The sequence below is a fragment of the Gobio gobio genome (assembly GCF_949357685.1).
Source record: "Gobio gobio genome assembly, chromosome: 19".
Classification (NCBI taxonomy): domain Eukaryota; kingdom Metazoa; phylum Chordata; class Actinopteri; order Cypriniformes; family Gobionidae; genus Gobio; species Gobio gobio.
In genome coordinates, this window is record NC_137112.1 from 46,294,227 (window position 1) to 46,319,094 (window position 24,868).

General features: G+C 35.6%; 1 protein-coding gene across 4 annotated transcripts in view; it reads left to right on the plus strand.

Moving 5' to 3' along the window:
* The window catches only part of ccdc50b (coiled-coil domain containing 50b), a 36,840-nt gene that overhangs the window by 4,804 nt on the left and 7,168 nt on the right, over window positions 1-24,868 (plus strand). For 2 of the 4 annotated variants that reach the window (XM_079844293.1, XM_079844294.1), the window contains exons 3-7: window positions 7,985-8,047; window positions 8,134-8,245; window positions 9,763-9,853; window positions 22,900-23,002; window positions 23,100-23,185. In XM_079844293.1, coding sequence (XP_079700419.1) covers window positions 7,985-8,047; window positions 8,134-8,245; window positions 9,763-9,853; window positions 22,900-23,002; window positions 23,100-23,185 — 455 coding nt within the window. Of the gene's footprint in view, window positions 1-4,955; window positions 5,083-7,984; window positions 8,048-8,133; window positions 8,246-9,762; window positions 9,854-22,899; window positions 23,003-23,099; window positions 23,186-24,868 lie in introns of those variants that run through there. The other 2 variants (XM_079844291.1, XM_079844292.1) reach the window with 2 other exon arrangements.

The window sequence follows — 24,868 nt, forward strand, 5'->3', positions numbered from 1 at the left end:
TAGTTGCTCTGTTTTTGAAGTCCATAAAAAAGGCATCTGTCCATCAAATAACTGCTCCACACGGCTCCGGGGTGTTAATAAAGGCCTTCTGAAGCGAATCGATGCCTTTGTGTAAGAAAAATATCCATATTTTAAAAACTCCAATAAAAATATCCAATTTATTTCATTTTTTTCAATGGCTCCGCATTAGCTGTCCCCGCACCATCACTTCCGGCGAATAAGGTCAAAATACATGCAAAACACCGGCGCGATCCTAGATACATAGATTCCTCATTAGTGCCTGCGGATCGGTGGAATGAGGCATCTACGTAGATATATCTCTGATCGCGCCAGTATTTTGACCTTATTCGCCGGAAGTTATGGCGCTGGGAATAGGAAAGCTTCATCGGAATGGTCCGAAACTTGGTGACTTTATTGGTACTTGGTATATGAACACCCAAAAAATTGGGGACAGATTTGAAAAGTCTAAGTGGTAGTAAAAAAAAAAATTGTCACACTCAGGACCTTCGGGTCAAAAATGACCCCCATAGGAAATTAACGGGAAATTTGTTTTTTTTGTGCACACAATCTACAAATCAGCCAGGATACAGAAAAAAAGGACTCAACAGTGAAAGGGTGAATCTCTAAAACATCAAGAGTGCAAAACAGACTAAAAAACTCTCACACACACTTATACACACAAAAACACACGCACACACAAATTAACGCGTGCCATTCCAAAAGCTAATTGTGTTTTTGTGTGTGTGTGTGTGAGAGTTTTTTTGTCTGTTTTGCTCTCTTGATGTTTTAGAGATTCACCACTTCACTGTTGAGTCCTTTTTTTCTGCATCCTGGCTGATTTGTAGATTGTATGCACAAAAAAACTCTGTATTTTCATATTTTTGCCAATTTCCCATTCATTTCCTATGGGGGTCATTTTTGACCCGAAGGTCCTGAGTGTGACTATTTTTTTCACGACCACTTAGACTTTTCAAATCCTGTCCCCCAGTGTGGTGTTCGTATACCAAGTACCAATAAAGTCACCAAGTTTCGGACCATTCCGATGAAGCTACGATTTTTAACACTAAAAAATTTGACCGAAGAACCCCAGAGGGTTAATCAGCATCTGGTTAATATTCCTGTGCAGGTTTGCTGTTGTCTTAGATGTTGTTTGGCAAGGCTGCTGTTGTGTGTTGTAGGAGATGAGATCAGCGTCCAGGAATGTGATGTGAGACCAGGACAGAGCGAGCGAGCGAGAGTTGTGTGGTGCTGATAAGAGCTGGAGAGCATCCGTCCACACACTCGTGCTCTTATCTGCCCTGGATGAGCTCAAGAGCTTCCCTGCGTTCCTGTTTCTTAAACAGGGTTTGGGTCGAGATTCCAATCTTCTCCCGTTTTGGCCTAAAGCTGGCGTGAAGAGTTCAAGTGCAGGAGAATTCAGATGTACTACAAAGACGGACCTACAATTTAGATCAGTTCACATCAAGAATCTCTAAACAAGAAGGCGGCAGGAGGAACAGGGAAGTGCTGTTTGGTTGTCGTATAAACTTATGGACGGCTGTAGTTGAAGCAGAAAAATCAGACAGACTGTCTGTGCATGAAACAGGACACTATATAAACACCTACCCAGTGAGATGCCTTCCCATAATGCATTTAAGGCCTTATATGCGCTCCTGAAACTCGCTGGGTTTTTGAGCCGAGCTTCTGACCTGTTTCTTTGAGTTCATGTGTGCTGCTCTCCTCCCTTAACTTCACCGCCGGATATTTATAGCTTCTGTTTCTGCGCCTCGTGCCAAATATAGACAAAGAACTGCAGGAGAAAGTGAGTGATTTGGAGAGGAGTGCAGCATACAGGGAAAGACGAGGGATAAACTCTTGATAGTTTCATGCAGGGGTCCCGATTACTGTCTTTTCTCTCTTTTCTTTGTTTCTGGGACTCTGAATAGCACCATCTGTTATTCCCAGGGGCCTCCGCTCAGCTGAGGGGGGTCAAACGACCACTGTCTTATCCCAACAAATGCACCCGGTCTCTGTCTATTTAAGGGCTGACATTATTCTTACACCCCGTAAACACTTATTCTAACAAAAATAGCAGTTTTCACTTTTCACCTCTAGGTGGCGCAACTTTTTCCGGCTGTCAGAAATATTTGTTCTTACAGGGTTACTACATTGATTTACAGTCCTTCCAGAAAAATGCGGCTTTTTTTTGTGATTGTTGCGGGCAAAAATCCTTGATTATGCGTCATGTTTTCTTAAAAAATGCGATGGAAAATGCGGGATTTTTATGCGATGAAATTGCGGGAACTTGCAAAAACTGCGGTTTGATGAAAAAGAGAAAAAAAGCACTACAACACAGAAAGTGCTGGGAATATTTAAGTTCTCATCTTGTTTTATTGAAGACCACATGGCTCAAATTTACAAAACATTGAGTCAAACAAGTTCTGTAGCTTTACAAAAGGAATATGCTACAACTTCTGAAAAAAGGAATAAATAACTTCCTGTTTTACAGAGGTAGCTATACAAAACTGACATTTGAGTGCTCCCAAGTGCAATCTCTTAAAGCAGGGGTCTCCACACTCGGTCCTGGAGGGCCGCTGTCCTGCAGAGTTTAGCTCCAACCTCAAATAAACACACCCAAACTAGCTAATCAGTGTCTTACAAGGCCCTAGTTAGACACTGATTAGCTGGTTCAGGTGTGTTTAATTGGGGTTGGAGCTAAACTCTGCAGGACAGCGGCCCTCCAGGACCGAGTGTGGAGACCCCTGTCTTAAAGGGTTAGTTCACCTAAAAATGAAAATTCTGTCATTAATGACTGACCCTCATGTCGTTGGACACCTGTAAGAAGAATGAAGATATTTTAGTGTAAATCCGATGGCTCTGAAAGGCCTCCATTGGCACAATGGCACTTTACACTCTCAAGACCCATAAAAGGCACTAAAGACGTCGTTACAAAGTCCATCTCACTACAGTGGCTCTACAATAACTTTATGCAAAAAAACCTCTAAATAACAACTTATATAGTGATGACACGGCCTCATGAAGCTTCGAAGCGTTTTGAATCAGTGAGTCGATTCATGATTCGGATCGCGTGTCAAACTGCTGAAATTCGTGACTTTGGCGATCCAAACCGCTGAATCGACTCACTGATTCATAACGCTTCGAAGATTCATGATGCCGTGTTTTGAAATCGGTCAACACACCGGGAAACTGCTTTTGCGTGGTCTTTTGCTGTTATTTTTGTTGGCAAATGGGAATTTGCGTGCTTCATCATGGTTTCAGCGATATCTATGGTTTCTCCACGGGGTTTGCAGCTTTTCGATGATGTTCACGTCGGGTAATTACGTCACTTCAAAACGTTCCCATGGCAATAGGGAAAATGGCGGCTCTTGTGTGAAGTAAGCGAACATTTTTCAACTTTCTGCTAATGTATATGACTTTTTTGCAATGAAAATGCGGGGATTATGAAATCATGCTAGCCCCGCATATTTTGCATGCGGAAATAGGCAATTTATGCGGCGTATTTGAAAAAATGCGGCCCCCGCATAAATATGCGGACTTTAGCTGATTATGCATTAAATCATGCAATCGCATAATCACGTTTTTCTGGAGGGACTGGATTTAGCATTAAGCTTTGAATGAGTAGAAACCCGGTAGTATATTCAAATGATGGTACTTTCCCCCCCCATATCCCCCTGAGACGAGATAGTTATGCATTTTATTTCTGGAAAAAATCCTCAGATGACGGAAATATCGTCATTTTGCATCATCGGAGGATTTTTGGCTAGAGACTACAGGAGCTGTTCCGCATGTTTTCAACCCGCCCACAGGGGAGAGATCTCATGCACAGAATGTAAATGCACACGGCCGCTCGGATCGGGCATTCATAACGGAGCGGTGCAGAGCAAAGTGAGTGTTTCAACTTTTTAATGAATTCCTATGAAAGTTAAGCTTCCATAGGCATGATCTGAAAACGCTCCAGACTGGACACGCGCTGAGAATGACGGCCGCGCTCACCTCAGCTCTTCTCAGCTCTTCTCGTGATGAATGAAATCTGACTCCTGCTGCGTCTGTGCCGTGACTTTTGTTCGGCTCACTTACACTTTATTGAAAAGACTTTTAATTGTAGTGTTTATTCTCTAACTGAACTAAATTATTTTATTACTATGAATATCAAAACGACGCTGGGGGTAGCCGCGGCTTTGGGAGTGGCCTCGTTGGGCAGCGAAGCAAGTGCATTCTGGGAGTTGTTGTCTTTCATCCACATGAGACAAAAATACTTTTTCTGTCTTTTCTCAGTCAAATTCAAAAATAATTTCACATTTCTACTACATAAATGACCCAGTTTAAATACACATTCATCTTCCCAGCGCTAAAGTGCCCCTTTAACTTTTTCCCTGCCAGTTATCCAGTTTTTAATGAGAAAATACTTCCCTGCCATTGACAAGTTTTTCCGTGTTTTCACTGTTATAAGGTGTTTTAAGGCACTATTACACATCTCCTGAACGAGTACAGTATCTCCAGATCAAAGCACAGGCAGAAGCGCAATAAGAAGAAGAAACAAGCGATCATATATGTAAGCAATCATATGCATGCGATCATCAGCATTAAACATCATATAAATCAAAACTGCCTGATGATATATAAAACCTGATACCATTCAGTGTTTAAATGGATCATTCACGTTCACACATCTGCATTCAAAGGCATCAAAGCTGTTGGTTTCAGGAATTGCGCGTCACTATGGTTTTAAACCGGTTCTAACTTTAAGTTGCACAACATTGACTCTTGTTATGCACAAAAACCCTTTTCATGGCATTAAGTTTAACTGTGAGTATGCCAACCTTTATGAAACGAGCTTCTGTCCTGAGAGGGCCCATGTCAGCTTTTCCATCCCGGATCAGGGTGGAGGTGCTTGCAGAACCAGCAGGGGTTTTTCCAAACTTTTTTTTTTAATCCATCTGCCTGAGCACCAGTGCTGTTTACTAACATAAGAGCATGACGGACTGACCTTCAGCACATATAGGATGAGCTCACACTCGTGTGTGTACGTGCTTCATGACAGACAGAGTTTGACAAACGGACGCAGGCGCATCTTTAAAAACGGTAAAATGTTTATTTATTTTTATTTTATATCTGTTGCCTATAGTATCTTGCATACAGTGTGTCTGATTGTAAGTTGCATTGCATACCTGTGTTATATTGTCATAGGCTTCTCTGTGAGCGTTTAATATGTCTGACAGATCTGTTATTAGACGAGTGTCAGCTTTTATGACTCTGATGTTTAACATGCTTGTGTGCGATCGTTCATGAGCTTTTATTAGCTTGCTGCTTTTTCCACACTTGCTTAAAGAGAGCATGAGACGGAGGGATGTTATTTTATGTGTGTTTAATGCGCAGGGTTTTATTTGACCTTTTGCAGAGCCTTTTGTGTGTGTGTGTTTGCTTGGATGTCCTTCTTCAGGTTGCAATTGTTTAATAGTGTTTGAGTGGGCTCCCGTCAGAAATGGCTTTTGAGTTGAGCTGTTTTGACACACCTCTGTAAGCTTATTGGGCATTATGTGCTTTTCCTCTGAGCCATTGTGTTAAAGTTGTTGACCCAGTTGGCTTGGCGGTAGTTTTCCTGTTCGGGCCCCGGTGTGAGAGCAGAGCGGAGACAGAGATGGGCCGAAACATAAACCGCTCATATTGCATGCACTGATAACGTTTATTGGCACAAACTGTCACGCAGGTAAATAATCGCACAAATACGCCACTCAAAAATATCTGAGTGCTAAGTTACACTTGATGCATCACAGCAATCTCGACACCTGAGCTTTATTAAAATGATGAAAGTGTTTTATATTTTTAGGGTTGGCATTATAGCGATAGCTGTATGCCTGGTTATAATGCTCTTCTTCATCATTTGATCATTTGATTCATTGCTATACCATGATCAGACTCATTTTACTTTGTTTCATTCCATCTCTTTCTCTCCATCTTTCCTCTATCGTTCCAATAAGATAATCTGTACACTACATATTACAAATGTATATGTTGTGCTGCTTTAATATTAATACATTCTTCAAAATGCAAGTTTTTATTGGGTTTTTAATGTTTACAGTGACTGTAATTTTTACAAAATTATTCTGGCAACCCAGCTGCCAATTTCTTTTTTTTTTTTGTTGTTGTAAAAACGACAGATTTTTTTTTTTTTTTTTTTTTTTACAGTGTATTATTTATGTACATTATAGCATCAAACATTTTGAAATAGCTTTTGTTTTTATATGCTAATTTCAGTTTAGGTTCAATTTTGTTATTTTATGCTTTTTTAATTATTAGTTTTAGTTTTTTGAAACATTTATATTTAGCCGTTTTAGTTTGTTTAACAAGTTTTTCATCTAATATTTTTTAACATTTCCATTTAGCTGTAATATTTTTTTTTTTATTATTTTTTTTAGTTTTTGTCATTTTACTGCATAAACTTATTTTAATCCAGTTAGTTGTCAAAATCAACATTTCTAATTTTCATTTAAATTGTTTAAGTTCACTCTAAAAATGCTGGGTTGTTTCAACTCAAATTTGGGTCAAATATGGACAAACCCAGCCGTTGGGTTACATTTTTTATAAAATTTTTAACAGTTGGGTTTGTCCATATTTGACCCAAATTTGAGTTGAAACAACCCAGCATTGTTTAGAGTGTTTAACAAGTTTTTCATGTAATTATATTTTATTATATTTCCACATTAATTCTATTCTCAAATACAATTTGTTTTAGTCAAAAATAAAAATAAAGTCAATTTAGCTGTAATTCATTTTTTCCAGTTTTAGTAATTTTACTGCTTAAACTTATTTTAATTCAGTTCAGTTTTTTTAAGTTTAGCACGATTTTCATCTAATATTTATATTTTATGATATTTCTCAACAAGAGTTTTTTAAACATTTCCATTTATCTGTAATTATTATTTGTTTCTTCCAGTTTTACTGCTTAAACTTAGTTTAATCCAGTTAGTTGTCAAAATAAATTAAAAAAATGTGTTTCAAGTTGTTTAAGTTTAACAAGTTTTTCATTTAATATTTATATTTTATTATATTTCTGCATTTTTTAAATGATCAAATTTGTATTATTTTATTTTTGTTTTTTAAACATTTACATTTAGGTGTAATTATTTATTTATCTTTCAGTTTTAGTCATTTTAGTGCTTAAATTTATTTAAATCCAGTTAGTTGTCAAAATCAACATTTCAAATTTGGGTCAAATATGGACAAACCCAGCCTGGGTTATATTTTTTTATTACATCTTTAACCCAACAATTGGGTTTGTCCATATTTGGCCCAAATTTGAGTTGAAACAACCCAGCATTGTTTAGAGTGTTTAACATATTTTTCATGTAATATTTATATTTTATGATATTTCCACATTATTTCAATTATCAACAATAGCTTTTTTTCTTTTTCTGTTTTACATTTCCATTTAGCTGTAATTCATAATTTTAGTTAATTAGTTGTCAAAAGCAACATTTCTAATTTAAAGTGTTTTAAGTTGAACAAGTTTTTCATCTAATAATTATATTTTTGTAATTTATTTGGTAATTTTATCTTAAAAAAAGTTATTTAAGTTTTGCGCTGAAAAGAATGACAGTGACTGGTCGATTATGAATATGTTTGCATGTTAGAATGCCACAACCCTTTAGTGACTTCACTCCTCATGTGAAATTATGGACTAAATTAGAAAGAAATGTTTATAAACTATCAAAAAATCTGATTTGATGAGCCATTTTTTAAACGGTAAAATGCATGAATTAGACAAATGTGAGACACCAAATTGCACCAATTACATTTCAACGAATGAACCTTTTTACTTGATGAGAGAATTTTTATTGTGATTATTATTCAAATAAATGCATTGAACATTAGTATCAGTTACACTGCTGTTGTCCCGTGTTATAGAGATTACAGTCATTTAACTGTGGTAAAATCACTATAATGTATCCTTTAATGACCTTAATATTGTGTGTGTGTCCCGCAGTGTGCCAATGTTTCTCTGTGTTAGAGGACGGCGCTCTGGCTCACAGTCTTCAAGAGCAGGAAAGTGAGTATAAGCATCTGCTTCCTGTAATCCTGCTCATATTTAACTGGGTTAATAGGCCTGAACCTGATTCAACTTTTGCATCTCAGTTGAGCAGTTTTACAGCACCAACATCCAGAAGAACCAGGCGGTGCAGAATGATGTGCGTTTGGCCCGGAGGCTGCAGGAGGATGAGGAGCAGCGGGCGAACCTGCAGCAGCTGTGAGCATCGTCAGGCCTCGACACGTGGCAATTACTCAGCAATCGCAAAACCACAGACATTTAGGATATGCAAATGACTTTGTGGGAAACAGATGCCTTGATTTATTTGTGTTGCGTAACTTAATTAGTTGGTCTATTGTAAGGTGTGTGTTAAAAAAACACTGGAAAGAATGTTTGGCTTGAGAGTAAAATCAGCCTGACGTGACTCAGAGTTTGCCCCTTAACTATCACACCCCTTTTTGAGAAGACGCATGAAAATGCATTATCCAAACTTAAAGGGCTGTAATTCAAGAATGCTTTGGAATATAGACCTAAGTTTGGTCTTGTTTTAAAGCAGACACTCTGCAGATTATTGCTGAAGTAAAGGCATATCAAAATATGAAAATTGTATGGAAGTTTAAATTTACTGTAAATAAAAAATACTGTAATAAATATTTTTTATTTAATATAATATATTTATTTTACAAAAATGTTTTAATCTAAAATTACTATAAAATCAAAGCCATATGTCTAGCCAAGTTGTGTTCCAAATTTGAAGTTGATATCACAAAAATTTAAGTCCCCATGAGATTTTGTGTAGGCGCTGTACCAAAAATAGCCACCGGGTGTCAATGAAATTCCATTGATTGTTTTTTTGATGCATTTTCCTGTAAATTTCTGTCCAAATGTCACTTCCATCACAAAACGGTCACCAAATATGGAACCTTGAGACTCAGATCTTTCCGACGATATGTGTTTTGTCAAGATTAGAAAAGATTTTTATTATAAAGTAGTGAAATGAAACATGACGCCGCCCACTAGGGGGAGGAGCCCGGTAGAAGAATTTAAAGTACCATTTCCATGGTAACGCAACGTCTAATTTCAAAACGGTTTTCACAGGATGAGTTTTGAGTTTGTAAGCTTTCGAATGATACCTAATTTATGATAATTACTTAAATATATGATACGAAAAAAGGCGATCAAAAAAAGAGTTTGTGCCAGCTGGTTAATACTGTTCAATACTGGTCGGCAAGACTTTTTAACATTTTTGAAAGAAGTGTCATATGCTCACCAAGGCTGCATTTATTGGATCAAAAATACAGTACAAATTGTGATATATTATTACAATTTAAAATAACTGATTTCTATTTGAATAACTTTTCAAATGTAATTTATTCCTGTGATGCAAAGCTGAATTTTCAGCATAATTTCTCCAGTCTTCAGGAGTACAGTGAAATCATTCTAATATGATGATTTGCTCCTCACATTTCTGATTATCATGTTAAAAACAGTCGTGCTGCTTCCCATTTCAGGGTTGAAAGTTTAAAAGAACAGCGTTTATTTGAAATGGAAGCCTGCTATCATTATAAATATTATGTTTGATCAATTTAATGCATCATTTGCTGAATAAAAGTATTAATTATTACTGACTGCAAACTTTTGAGCGCTACTGTACGTGATATTGTAACTGGCACAAAAGTGAAAAGCATAAATTATAAATATTTTCTTAAACTTTAAACTTTCCGTCTCATTTGCAGGGAGGAAGAGGACTGCAGATATGCACGGATGATTCAGGAAGAGCTCCAGAGGTGCGCTGAGGAGGCCAGGAGGCGAGAGGAAGAGGATGAGGTGTGTTTCATCAAAACATGACAAACATAAACCTTAAAAAAGACAGACTGTACAGCTAGATTATTATCAGTGTTCATTTTGACAGCAAATTTTGATTTAGTTTTAGTCACAGTCTTTTGACTAAAATGCCATTTAGTTTTAGTCATATTCTAGTCACCTGAATTGTTTTTAGTTTTAGTCTAGTTTTAGTCGACTAAATATTATACGATTTTAGTCAACTAATTCTACAGTAGAATCTAATGAGTTTAGTTCAATTGTAATACATTAAGTATTTAAGCATTACATAACCGACTGTCACTTGAACTGACATTTTGACATCGTTTGCTTTTGACATTAAAAATACACGAAAGAGCTCAATTCACTTTATTTTTATTTTTTTTAAACATCTATATAATTTTTTATAACTTTGTATTTCTGTTTTACTTAGTAGGCCATATCAGGTTAAGCTAAAGCTTCAAATAAGTTTGTTTATTTATTTGTTTAATTTCAGTTAACATTTATTTAATTTAATTTATTTTAATGGTGTTAGTGAACTATTATAACCCTGATACTTTATTTAATATGTGTCAAATACTGGTCTTGCCTCCTGACAATGAATTAAATGGGAATTAAATTAAATACAGTTTATTGTCTAAGCAAAAACGAATATATAATGCACGATTTTTAATTGTAAACAAGCTCGAAATACACCAGGACTCTTATTTTGAAATGTCTGCGCCTCTGTTGCAGTTGCAGGAGCTCATTCAAGTTCAGATGAGGAGATAAAATATGCATTGCTACAATCGTCTAAAACATATTACTATATAAACATGGTAAAGTAAACATTGTCATTATTCATCATTATTAGTTCATAAACAATTGCCTGGCATAAATGTGTGTTATTCATAGATTGTGAGCCGCTCTGGAGCGCTGAATTGGGGATGCGTGAGCCTGTAGGCCGTGTGTTTTCCAGAGGTTTTTGTTGACGAAAATGACAGTATGTTTTCGTCATAGTTTTTGTCATCCAACACTAGTTTTTATTTAGTTATCGTCTGGTTTTCATCAGTGAAAAAAGGTTGTTATTATAATTATTCGTAATTATTCGTCAACGAAATTAACATTGATTCTTACATTATCTGAAGTAAATCCCACTGACATGATGCTAGGGTGTTTTTGCGATTGCTAAAGTATGGCTGCTTGGGATTTCTAACCAAGTGGTTGCTCCCTGTTAATAGTGGCATTGAATTGCATTTATATAGCCTTGATTAACTATATATTGGTCTGCGTCGTGTCATAGCTGGTCTGACGTGGGGAAAACAGTCCGTTCCCCCACACTGGAAATGCATGGCGTTAACCCAGTATAGCCTATATTGAATCACTTCTGCCACTTAACAGAGCAAGATGTATAGACAAACTGACCCGTATTGGGTCGGATTCTTCGTGCAGTATCTGTGACTGGAAAAACGACCCAACGCAATGGCCAGAGGTGTCATTTTCTCGTCATAATGCATGCTGCTCCCACAAATATTACACAACATGCTTACTTCATAAATCACTGTCTTTCGATGAAGGCGTTTATTCAGTGTTCCTGAATTTATTGTATGTATTACATACATTTAAAGCTGCACTATGTAACTTTTCCGTCCGCTAGAGGTCGCCTGTTCAAAACAAAGGCGTAGTTTGATGACGCCACGTTTGAATCCCGCCAATCAGTTTAGAATGATTCATTCTTTCCAAATATAGCTATTCAAGCCATCTGATGAAGTTTTCATATCGCAATATATATCGCAGAAGACACAATTCTAATGGTGCGTTCACCCCGGACGCGAATGAAGCGTTTCACGCGAGTGATTTACATGTTAAGTCAATGCAAAGATGCGAATAGACATTCTGCGGCGCGAGTTGATATTGCAAGCCGAAAAAGGCAGATTAAATGTTCAAATAGGCACTCTTTTTATAAATAAACCACAGATTTGAGCTTTAAACAACTACATTATTGCCTGAAAAAGTCTTAAAACTACATTTTGTCACACATTAACAGTAGTATTTTTACAAAAAAGACGTGTAAACACAGCCCATGTCAGCCATTTCTCAACAAGACGAGTCGCTGGCAGAAGCCCCTCCCATGACGCGAATTTGCGTCTTTTGCAAAGTGAATTTCAAGAGTAAACTCAAAATGTTCAAGCGTCCAACTTCTTGCGAGTTATTCGCGTCATTCGGATCCGCTGTGAACGCACCATAAAGATGGCTGCTCACTTGTTTCTTTGGTGCATATAAAAATCTGAATTCAGGGCCATGATTATGATTATCAGATGTTTGGCATCATAAATGTTGCTTCTTTAGCTCAAACAATGCTAAAAACCTGGTCTATTCTCATAAAAACAGGCAATATCTCTGTCAGAAAGATGATTGTCACCATATTGAACCACAATATAACACTGATTTTTCCCCTTGATTTCAATGCAAATGGCAAGTGTTTTGTTCATTGCTCTGTTGTTAATGATCAGTCCACTCATGCTAAGCTGATTAAAACACCTGTGTGAGGTGGCAGTTGTGAAGAGATGCTTTTGCAGAGAGCAATAAAGGACAGAAAGAACATAAAAGATAGAAGAGGCTGAGAACACTGAGGCCCGAGTCGGATCTTGCACTCAGACACCCATCGGCTTCAAGTATTCTTTTATGTGCTTTATTTAGCTGTTGGGCGACATTTCTGTCGCCTAAAGGAGCAGCTTTGTCATCATTGTTGTCAGGAGTGGTTTTTGAAAGTGTTCCCATGGCGATGTCTGCGGTGTTTCCGGGGTGACGAGCGGTTTGTCTCTGAGGAGGTGGACCGCTCATCTGGAAGGCCACGTCCCGCTGGATGAACAGTGAGGTTCTGTATTTGTGGAAGAGGCTTTCTGAGGCCGTCTGTCTGGAGCCTTTTGGAAAAATGTCTTGAAGCAATGGCCTGGTGTAATTGGACTCTTTTAAAGAGGCATTAGCTTTCCCCCAAATTTGCACATTTAGCTTGTGCTCAAAATTGGAACATTTGCGAATGTCATTTCCAGATCATGTGTTCAAGAGAACAAAATCATCACTTCCTGGGAATATATATATATATATATATATATATATATATATATATATATATATATATATATATATATATATATATATTATATACTATAATATATATAATCCAAAATATACATATATTAAAAATGGTAGTTGTTGTAATTGGGGAAGAAACTTTTTGTACATCATTTAAAGTTCTGTGAGGTCATTATTTCCAACCATTTTGATGACAGGCATTTCAGAATGACCAAAACAATATTTGAGATGTGGTGCAATGCGATTGGTCCGCTGGATAGTCCAGATATCCAATCACATCATCAGCACATCGATTTATTTGGTAAATGTGTTTCCAGCGTAATTTATGCACACATCTTCTTATCGGATTAAAAAAATGCCTGCCTCAAAAGAGCACATGTAATGCATATTTTTATACTGTAAAATCCAACAGTTGTTCTTACTAAGACTTTTTAGTTAACTTTATTTTGTCCAATAATTTGTTGAACATACTTAAAACTATTTATTAATCTGAACTATTTGCATGCTATGCATTACTTGAGTGGTTTGAGTACCATTTTGCCAAAGAAAAAACAAAAGGCCAAAAGGTTTTTCAGGCGGGGCAATTCTCAATAGTCTTTTCACTATTTTCCTCCTCTTCTGTAGTCATCGTTCTTCTTAGTGGCATTCACTCATTTTCCAGTCATCTTGAATGTTATTGACAATAAAACTAAATATTTTGGGAGAATGTCACATAAGTTGACTTCATACATTCATGTTGATTTCCTAAAATTTCCTCACCATTCAACTTGCAAAACACTAAAATGGTAACAACTTTTTTTTTTTTACTTAATAAGACCATTACAAATTTATTTGCTGTCGTTATTGGGCTTATACTGACAAAAGACAGCAAATAAAATGGTCAAATAAAGCCAAAATTAGTCAAACAAAGCAATTAATTTATTCATGCAATGCACTTCCTCAGATCACAGATAGATTTAAGTTGACAACTTAAATGGTTTAAGTTAGAACAACTTGATGCAATTAAGCTTACTTTATTGAGTGTGAAGCGCATTCAATGCTAGTTGAACTACTAAAAATACGTTCACTTTGCTTGAAGAAAACCTGGAAACCGATTGCACATAGTTTGTTAAAGGTGCACTATGTAACATTTTTCAGTTAAATATCCAAAAACCATTAGGCCAGTGTTATATATTTTGTTCAGTTGAGTACTTACAATATCCCAAATGTTTTCAACTATTTGTAAATCGTGAGAAATTGCTATTTTACCCGAGGAACCGGACGTGTGAGGGTGTGGCCTGTCAATGACATCATATTTGCGTTCCCCTCGGTTTGCGGTTTTATTTAGCAGAAACGCTTTACTCTCACTGCAGTGTGAACAAGTGTCATAGCAGCCGCTGAGAGAACACACAGAGTAACGCCATCAAATCATCAACACACTCAGATGTGTCTAATATGATCAACAGAGCTGTGTTACCTCACACTCATGATCGGAAAAGAGTATGTGGCGCTGGCGAATGTGTCATAATAAAAGTCCCGCAGGAGACTGTGGCATAATAAAAGTCCCGCAGGAGACTGTGGCATAATAAAAGTCCCGCAGGAGACTGTGGCATAATAAAAGTCCTGCCGGAGACTGTCATAATAAAAGTCCTGCTGGAGACTGTCATAATAAAAGTCCCGCAGGAGACTGTGGCATAATAAAAGTCCTGCTGGAGACTGTGTTATAATAAAAGTTATCATTAACAATCGCCCCAGCGGTTCCTCAGCTCCACAACACTCGTCCTGCTCTGCTTCACTACAGTAACGTTAATAATCACATCAACATGATTTCTGCCTGAGTCCTATCCCGATTCTTTCCCACCAGCTGTGAGATGAAGACCACACGTCCCAAGATTCTGCGCTCAAACGTGCCGTCATCAAACTACGCCTTTGATTTGAATCTGCAACTTCCAGCGGACGGAAAAGTTACATAGTGCACCTTTAAGTCGCCATAGTTGAAAATTACAGATTAAAAAACGGTTGAGAATAATAGTATTTAAGATGTTTGCAGAACATAATACAACACTTTTAGTTAAATGGAATTACTGAAGTAATCTTACAATTAAATCTTAAGTAAGATTAGTAAATATTCTAGAGTATGTTAACTAGAATTGGCATTAAACTAACTTGTATTACTTAATTCACTTGGGAGGTGTTAGCTTTCTTTACTTTTATCTGATTATTAAATTAACTTCAGTTATCCCTTTAGGTAAAAAATAAAATAAGCAAAAATAAGGCAATCGGTTTCCAAACTTTTTTTTAAATAAACTGAACTTGTTAGAATTTACAGTGCAGGATTTATGCACATCTTGCCATTTCCATCGAGTGTTGTTTTTAATGCAATATCCTAAAATTTGCATAAAAATAAATGAATGGAAACGGTGACTGAAATGTAGTTGGCTTTAATATTTTGTATTTAATGCAATGAAAAATGTATGATTTTGTCTGAATGTGAGCAGATTTCTGAAATCTCACTTATTGTTTTAGCATAAAAAATGGGGACAATTTTTTATTTATTTATATATATATATATATATATATATATATATATATATATATATGTATATGTATATATATATATATATATATATATATATATATATATATATATATATATATATATATATATATATATATATATATATATATATATATATATATATATATATATATATATATATATATATGTATGTATGTATGTATGTATGTATGTATGTGGGTTCTATAAACTATTATAATAATTATTATAATTATAAAGAGACACTGTGAAGCAAAATGTATTTGTCGTTGATATTTTTCATCTAATTCAATGAAAAAGTGAAATTTGTTGTCCTCTAGTTCCAGATTTAAAATTTTAGGAACACACAACTTCTACTCTTGCCTTTCATCTCTCTTGTTGCAATATTAAGAATAATATTTTTACATGACCAGATTTCTGAAATGGAAACCAGGGACATTTCCTTGTTCATTGGTCAAAACATCATTGAAATGTTACTTATTACATTATAAATGAGGATAATACATTTTTGTGTACCTTTGTTTTTGATTGTTTTGGGTTCCATAAACTATTATTATGATTAATGTTAATAATAAAAACAGATAAATATAAATATATAAATAAATATAAATGTGTGTTAAAAAATTTAATTGTATTTAATATTTTCAGTTTCACAAACTGAATATACCATATATAGTAATTAAAGCTTTTCAGATGGTATTTTATGTTTGTGCTTTTAGGCTCAAGGATAAGTTTTCATGTTTTTTCTGCGAGTATAATTTTTTAAAAAGTTTAAAGTTTTTTAAAGTATAATTGTTTAGTTAATTTTCTACTTTTAATTGTTTAATATTATTATTATTATTATTATCGATTGCTCTGGTTACCAGCAGGCTGTGTTGGTTGTGTGTTTTTGCAGTTTATTTGCGAGGTATTTTGAACACGCTGTAAAACGGACATTTCCGGGGACAGGAAATCAGGCTCCCAGAAAATGTCAATGTCTTGTGATGTTTTTGTGTGCAGCCTCTGTGATTCTCCATCAGCACCTGCTGTGTTTGTTAACTCGGGCTGTTTTTTCCCTGATGTGGGCTGTAGTCGTTCTGCATAAACACCTGGTGTTGACTGTCCTTTCTGCCTAACGGTCACAGTATTGGACTGCAAACAGAGCCGTTCAGTGGGGTAGAAGAGATCTGTACTGGTAATTGACTTGCTGTGTTTCTGCCAGCCTGTGAACAGAGCAGTGTGAATGTCCACTGGAGCCGGAGCCTTGTCTTATTCTGGGGGTAAAATCAGAGTTCCAGTAGTGGCTAAATGTATCCTTCTGTATCCTGGCAGTGTCATGTTGTTCTCATAACTGCTGGAGATATTTTCCTAGAAGGACATCTTTATCTGAGTGACCCTGTCAACACTATGTCAGCTATTTCAAAACAGTGCTCAGCTCACAAGTCAGAAAGCTCACACTATTGGCAAGGCATATATCTTAGTGCCGTCTAGGGATGTCACGATACCAAATTTCCAGTAGTCGTACCAATATCATAACAATTTTACAGTACTCTGTACCAAATTCAGTACCACAGCAAAATGTTTTTTATTTTATTTATTAAATTCAATAAGTTTATTATTTATGATGATAATCATTAAAATACATAAACATTTAAAGGCTGTATGCTGTTAAAAAGTAAACATTGTTTTTAAAAAAGATCAAGTGAAAAATAAGCAACCATCTAGGCATAATTATTATTAGTAGTAGAGACTTTTATTTTTAGAGATTATTATTACATAGAGACGTAGCTAAATCTACTGTACAACAGTAGCCTAATATATTCTGTCAATTTAAAAACTTTTAAACCAGACTTTTATTTTGACAGGTTGCCGTGAAGACCTTTGAGTGTCTGTGTTCATGATATGCAGTGTTAATTTTGAGAGCAAATATTTATTTAGTTTTAGTCATAGTCTTTTGACTAAAATGCTGTTTAGTTTGTCATATTTTAGTCAGCTGAATTGTTTTTAGTTTTAGTCTAGTTTTAGTCGACTAAATATCATAAGAGTTTAGTCGACTAAATCTAGATTTAGTCTCCTAAAATCTAATGAGTTTAGTTAAATTGTAATACATTAAGCTTTAAGCATTACATAACCGATTGTCACTTGAACTGACATTTTGACTTCATTTTGTTTTTGACATTAAAAATACACGAAAGAGCTCAATTCACTTTTTTTTCTTTTTTTTTTAAACATCTATATAATTTTTTATAACTTTGTATTTCTGTTTTACTTAGTAGGCCATATCAGGTTAAGCTAAAGCTTAAAATAAGTTTGTTAATTTATTTTTTTATTTCAGTTAACATCTATTTAATTTCAAGTAATGAAGATTTTCGTAATGGTTTTAGTTAACTATTATAACCCTGATACTTTATTTAATTTGTTTCAAATACTGGTCTTTCCTCCTGACTATGAATTAAATGGGAATTTAATTAAATACAGTTTATTGTGTAACCAAAAACGAATATATAATGCGTGACTTTTAATTATAAACAAGCTCGAAATACACCGGGACTCTTATTTTGAAATGTCTGCGCCTCTATTACAGTTGCTGGAGCTCATTCAAGTTCAGATGAGGGAGATAAAATATGCATTCTTACAACCGTCTAAAACATATTACTATATAAACATTGTAAAGTAAACACTGTCATTATTCATCAGCATTAGTTCATAAACAATTGTCTGGCATAAATGTGTGTTATTGATTGATTGTGAGCCGCTCTGGAGCTGGATTGGGTGTGTGTGAGCCTGTAGGCCGTGTGTTTTCCAGCGGTTAGATCAGTTCAGATCAAATGTGTGCATCTGTTACACAGGACATCAGTTCTGACCCGATCTCTTCCCTAATCGTCCCTCCCTGACATTTTCGTCTCGTTTTTATTTGTTGACGAAAATGTTTTCGTCATAGTTTTTGTCATCCAACACTAGTTTTTATTTAGTTATCGTCTCGTTTTCATCAGTGAAAAAAGGTTGCTGATGAAAATTATGACGAAAATTATTTGTCAACGAAATTAACATATGACAGTTTACTCAAATGAAACGAATAAAAGAACGAATTAATCTCACATTTGTTCTGTAACTAATCGCAATTAATCACGATTAAAAACATATTTGTTTTTCTTTTTACAATGTAATGATTTCACAGTTACTCTCCAAATGTAGAATACTAACAACTTAAAGACAGTATATTCAGTATATTTAGTTGTTGTTCGAATTTAACTTTTAGGTAGATTATCAATATTCTCAATCATCAGTCGATGTCCAATATTCAAACCCCTGTAATGTGTGGCAGCAGCTGCAGTGTTCACCCAGTTATTCATACATTTCAATAACATTCTCACATTTATTAAGGAAGAAAGGTCATATTTATAGGTGTAAGTAAAACAACAACGTCTTGAGCATCCAATCATGGCACTTAAAATCAAACAGTACCATATATGGTATTTCAATATAAAATCAAGTAAGACGTGTATGTGCGCAAAATGTGTGTATGTGTTTCGTCTTAATGTTTTGTCTGGGTTGTCTGTGTGTGTGCGAATGTGTCCAAGGACTACTTAATGTTTTGTCTAATTGTGCGCACGTACCATGGCTAAAAAGTCAGTGTTGTATAAGGAAAGTTAGAAAGTGAAGCCTAAGAATAAGAAAATATTAACAGTTGTATATGCCGTTACAGCAAATATTTAAATATGTGTTGTAACGGCATCTTTTTTATGAATGTGTCTATGAAATTGATTTAATTTAAACATGAATTATAGCCATACAACATTACAGTGTAATTCAGTATTTATTAGGCTTTAAAAAGATTACTTTTAATTTAGGTGAACTTTAAACAATCTTCATATAAACCCATTATAATAAATGTTATTTACCTGTGGCCTTGCATTCTAACTTTTAGGAAATATACAGAAATTAGTTATCAAACAGTCTGCACTGCTTAAATAATACATTCAATATAGGTGAATCATTATTAAAGCTAAATTTTCTCCTTAGTTCTTTGATTAACTTTAATGACAGACATCACAGCAACTGGTTTATTAGGCTGCTGTCCCTTTAAGATCTGCTGTTTCCGAACATGACGCGGATCTGACGTGCATCTCATTTTCTCACAACTCTTTAAGCTCATTTAAGACTGCTCTTATGAGGATACTCGACATAATTCTGTGTGTTATTCTTCGTTTAAGCCAAACGGCAACCTCCCGCAGTTTCTCTTGAAGCCAATACGGAAGTGCCTTAAACTGCAGTTCATGGACTGGCCACTAGAGACAGACTCCAGAATGAGCAGAATCTCATTAAGCTCATGTTAAAATGCCCAACTGTACAGCAGAAGAACACATGTTTACAGTCTGGCACAAATTGTGGTTTTGGTCTATACGGCTAATTTTGCCCTTCATGACAACTGTGAGGGGGTGAATGTTTTTATAACTCATTCATTTACATTATATAAAGCCTTAAAGTTCTGCATAATTAAGGGCGTGGCCACTTTGAGTGACAGGTGGATTGTGTTTGTCTGCTGTTTTTTAGTCGTCGTGTCACCTCAGCTCCAGCCATGTTTATATACATTTTTGTGTCCGATTTCATCTCATATTTGTGTTACATTTGTTTGAATGGCAGGAGAGGCCCTCATACTGTGTGTGTGTGTGTGTGTGTGTGTGTGTGTGTGTGTGTGTGTGTGTGTGTGTGTGTGTGTGTGTGTGTGTGTGTGTGTGTGTGTGTGTGTGTGTGTGTGTGTGTGTGTGTGTGTGTGTGTGTGTGTGTGTGTGTGTGTGTGTGTGTGTGTGTGTGTGTGTGTGTGTGTGTGTGTGTGTGTGTGTGTGAGTGTACAAGAGCATGTTAGACACACACATTCCCACTTGAGTTCTTCAGGCCTGTATCGTCGAGGGTGGGCATCAGAATGGAAACTCTTTCACCATTAGAGCCGCACAATGAGAAATGCCTCACCGTGGTGCTGAGAGCATGTTGATTGTTATAGCTTAACTACACACTCTTCAGTCTGCATGACACAAGTTTTGTAAACCCTCAGTCTTAAGTGCCCAAACAACAGCTTCAAGACCGGAATACCCATTAGCCCACACAACTGCGTCCTCTGAGGTTGTGTGTTTATTATGTAGCCGTTGCTTTGACTTTCCCATGGGGAGTTCTCTGTTTGTTTATAAGAAATACAGTAAAACCCCCTTTAGGGAACATCCAGGCATCCAATTAAATATAGGGACTGTCTTGATGGACGATCAGAAAACACAGACAAAAAGTACCTTAAACTTCACTCTCAAAAAACTCTGGCTTGTATAATATAGTGAATTTATAGTTTTTTTAAGGCACTATAGTGATTTTTATTCTAACCTCATTGTTATTTCTTAATTTTGTTGGGTGAACTGGCCCTTTAAAACACAAACCTCCTTTTTACATTACTGTCCTCTAGTGGACATCTGAAGTATATACTTCATAATGAATGCTCTTTTTTTTGGCCTCTTTTTCTTCCTTAAAACCTCATCAAATGAACTAAACCAGCGGTTCTCAAACTTTTTATACCAAGTACCACCTCAGAAAATATTTGTCTCTCCAGGTACCACCATAATGATCAACATTAAAATACAGAAGCGTGGCAGGCCTAACTATTCAGCTACAGCTCTGCACAGTGCAAAAAAACTGGTAGTTTATTCCTAATAAGAATATTTATTGTTGTCAGCCACTTTAACATTGTAAATACACAGTTTGTACATTAACACAGCACTGTGCTTACATGTAGGTAAATAAAATAAAGTTTAAATTAAATTTATTTAGCGATTCCTCTGCTTACCACTAGAGGCAGCCTGTGTACCACACTTTAAGAACCACTGAACTAAACTAAAAAATACCTTACATTTACAGTAACATGGTCGGGATTTTAAATATTATTTTTAATGTGTGAACTCACTTCCTGTCATTATTTCTCTAATTTTGCTGCCCATTTTCTTGTTGCTTAAGCTGGTGATTCAAAATTCAAAATTGTTTCCTATTCTATTTAATTCTTAAAGGATCACAATAATGTCACATCAGACCTGTGTAATAGTGCTAAACTAACACGTACCACATGGTTTCTGCCAAAATACTACTTAATTTTCCTCCAGTTTAGATTTCATGTCGACTTCAGAAAACTGTTTAAACCCATATGAGTTTATTGTGCTGTATTCACAATAGCTGTGGTTAATGTGGTATTTTGTTAGACGGTTATTCTCCAAACGGTGTGACACCTTTTAATAAATGCTCATGTGCGTCGTGAGGTTTTCTTCCATGATGTCAGTGTGTAACAAGGCCATGAGGGGCTCAGCAGATCTCAGGCGAGGTGTGTGTCATGAGAAGCGCCTCTGTGGGCATCACACACACACAAATAGACTGTATGTAGGTGTGTGTGTGTGTGTGTGTGAGCTGTACTTTCCGCGGGTCTGGTCTGCATGTGCTCTGGTGGGTGTCACTCTGGTTTTTCGAGTTAATAGGTGATGTGCTTTTGTTCGAGTGACTCCGTGATGGAACTTTAGCAGCCTACTCTGACACCTCTGCTCTGTGATCTTAAACTCAGACCAAGATGTGTGTGTGTGTGTGTGTGTGTGTGTGTGTGTGTGGTCTGAGGGCTGAGGGCTTATTCTGAATATCACCTCTCCTCCACCCGCATGCATTAGAGCTATATTCAGTTTGGACGTTGATAAGCTGCTTCAGGCCTGTCAGTTACGCCAAAATGTAATGTGAAATCATAATGAACACTGTTTACTTTCTTTATGCATGTTAAAAATTAACGTGACATAAAAATATATGGCCCCAGTTTATATTAGGTGGCCTTAACTACTATGTACTAACATTTAAATGAATCATTTGATGCTGTGTACATACATGTTTTTACATTGTACTTACATTTTAAAAATGAATTAATGTTGACACCATTGGATGATAATGACTTTGCAATATTGAACTGAATTGAGCTTTGATTGTCTTCTGTAGAGCTGCTTTACTGCTAAAATTGAATTGGTAACACTTTAGTTTAGGGTCCAATTCTCACTATCAATAACTAGTTGCTTATTAGCATGCATATGACTATATGGCTGTTTATTAGTACTTATAAAGCACATATTAATGCCTCATTCTGCACGATAATATTATCCATCCCTTAATCCTTCCCAATACCTAAACGTAACAACTACCTTAACTATTAATAAGCAGTAATTAGGAGTTCATTGAGGCAAAAATCTTGAGAATTGGACCCTAATCTAAAGTGTGACCATTGAATTTGATTCATAATTGATGAATTTTACAACAGTAACACCGTCATCTGGTTTAAAATGATCTGTATTGTAAAAAGCACAATGTAAATAAACATGACTTGACTTGTGTTTGTTAAAACACATCATGCATCAGCTGTTTTTATAATGGAATTTGTGTGTGTGAATTGTTTCCTGAACAGGAAATTGCTAAACAGCTACAGGAAGAAGAAGAAATAGAGATGAGACGGCAGAGGGCTGATGCTGGTCACCAGGAAAATGACTGTGTTTCTCCACTGTGTGAAGGTACATTTTTTTTTTTTTTGTTACTGTAGATACATGCATAATAAGTTGCACACTTATGGTAGGCTTTGTTCTTAAAAAGCTACTGTCCTTCCGTCAGGGTTGGGAATCTGGGAGCAGGTGCTTCAGGACGCTGAGCTGGCCCGTAGACTTCAGGAGGAAGAGGATATGTTGCCTCGCAGAGATGTACGTTACATTGAATGTGTTTTATTAGTTTTGTAAGGCCGCTAAAATAACGTTCAGTGTTTCAGCTGGGCAAAATGGATTTAATTATAATATTATTTATTATTTTATGATACTCCATTTATCATATTGTCGAATTTAGGATAGAATGCCAACCCTTCGTTGCCATAATCTACTTGAGAATTATAGATTAAGTCAGAATAGATGTGAAATAGATGTGTGAAAAAGATGTGTGTAGATGAAAATGTAACAATTTATTAACAATCAGGTGAATGTATAATGTCAATTACATAATAGACAAAAATCTCTTTTAAATGGAAACACAAATTCTGGTTATGGTTACACTTAAAATAGTTTCAAATAGAGACAGAGCGTATTTAGGCCACACCCACACCGGGGGGGGAAACAATCCAACGCTCTTCATTGACTTTGCATTGCGTGAGGCTGCCTCATTGTCATTTTGGACTTATAACAAAAAACAGAACAATGTCTAAAAGCAGATATGTGACAAGGTGTACAGCAAACAAGCTAAAAAACACAGAAATAAGTTTTTATAAGCTGTCGAGCCAAAAATACGAGCGTTTAAGAAGATAACAGGCAATACTGTTATCTTCTCTAAAAAAAATATATAAAAATAAAAGCTACTTTAAAATATGAATAATTACTATAATATTATAGTATATAAATAATACTAAAAATACACATAGTATTAATTTTTGTCTTTTTTGTTACTTAAAGGTGCAGTGTGTAATATTTATGAGGATTGACAGAAATGCAATATAATATACATAACTATGTTTTGAGTGGTTTATAAAGACCTTACACAGGGCTCTCAAGTCTCACGCATTGTGCGTGAGACACACGCATTTCAACCGGTTCACACGCTCACACCTTATATTTCTCACACAGAGAAATTTCCAGGATAATGCCCACCAAGTTGCGCCGCTATTAAGAGGAATCAAGTGAGTTCCACATAGAGTTCAGAAGGCCCTGCCACGCACCAGCCAATCATATAAAAAATATAGCTACCGAACAGCCAATCAGAAAATAGCATTGCTGTATCCGGGTAAGATTTAGATATTCCCACAACAACATCGTTTACATTCTGCCACCTACTGGTGGTTTAGTTTAATGTTTTCTTTCCAACATTTCTGATTTGTATGTATATTCAAAAATATTTAAAACAATCTCATAAAATTTTTCAGTGTAAATGATTTAATTTGATTGGCAACAGCCCTAAAGTGTCTTATTCTAATGTAATTTATAGATCAAATTTAAGAATATAAAATGAAAGCTGAAGCATAGCCTAAATTTAATAAGATTATGGGAAAATGCCCTTCATAAAAGGTAAAAATATCAAAGATATGCAGATTTAAATATCTCAAAGCTGATTGAACACTGGTGAGACTATTGCTTCAAAATAAATTATATTTACAACACAGTAAATTCTGAACAAAATATATATATTCCAAATTATTATGGATTATTAATTTGCCTCTTCCCTGACATCTTTGATATAGAGAAATGCAATAATTAATACTATGCACACACACACACACACACACAGAAATGTTGAATTAAATTTAAAAATATATATTTATTTATAAAAAAATTTTGCTGCCGTCGCCAAAATCTCACTCTGAACTCAATTCAAAACTTGAGAGCCCTGCATTACACAATGAACCG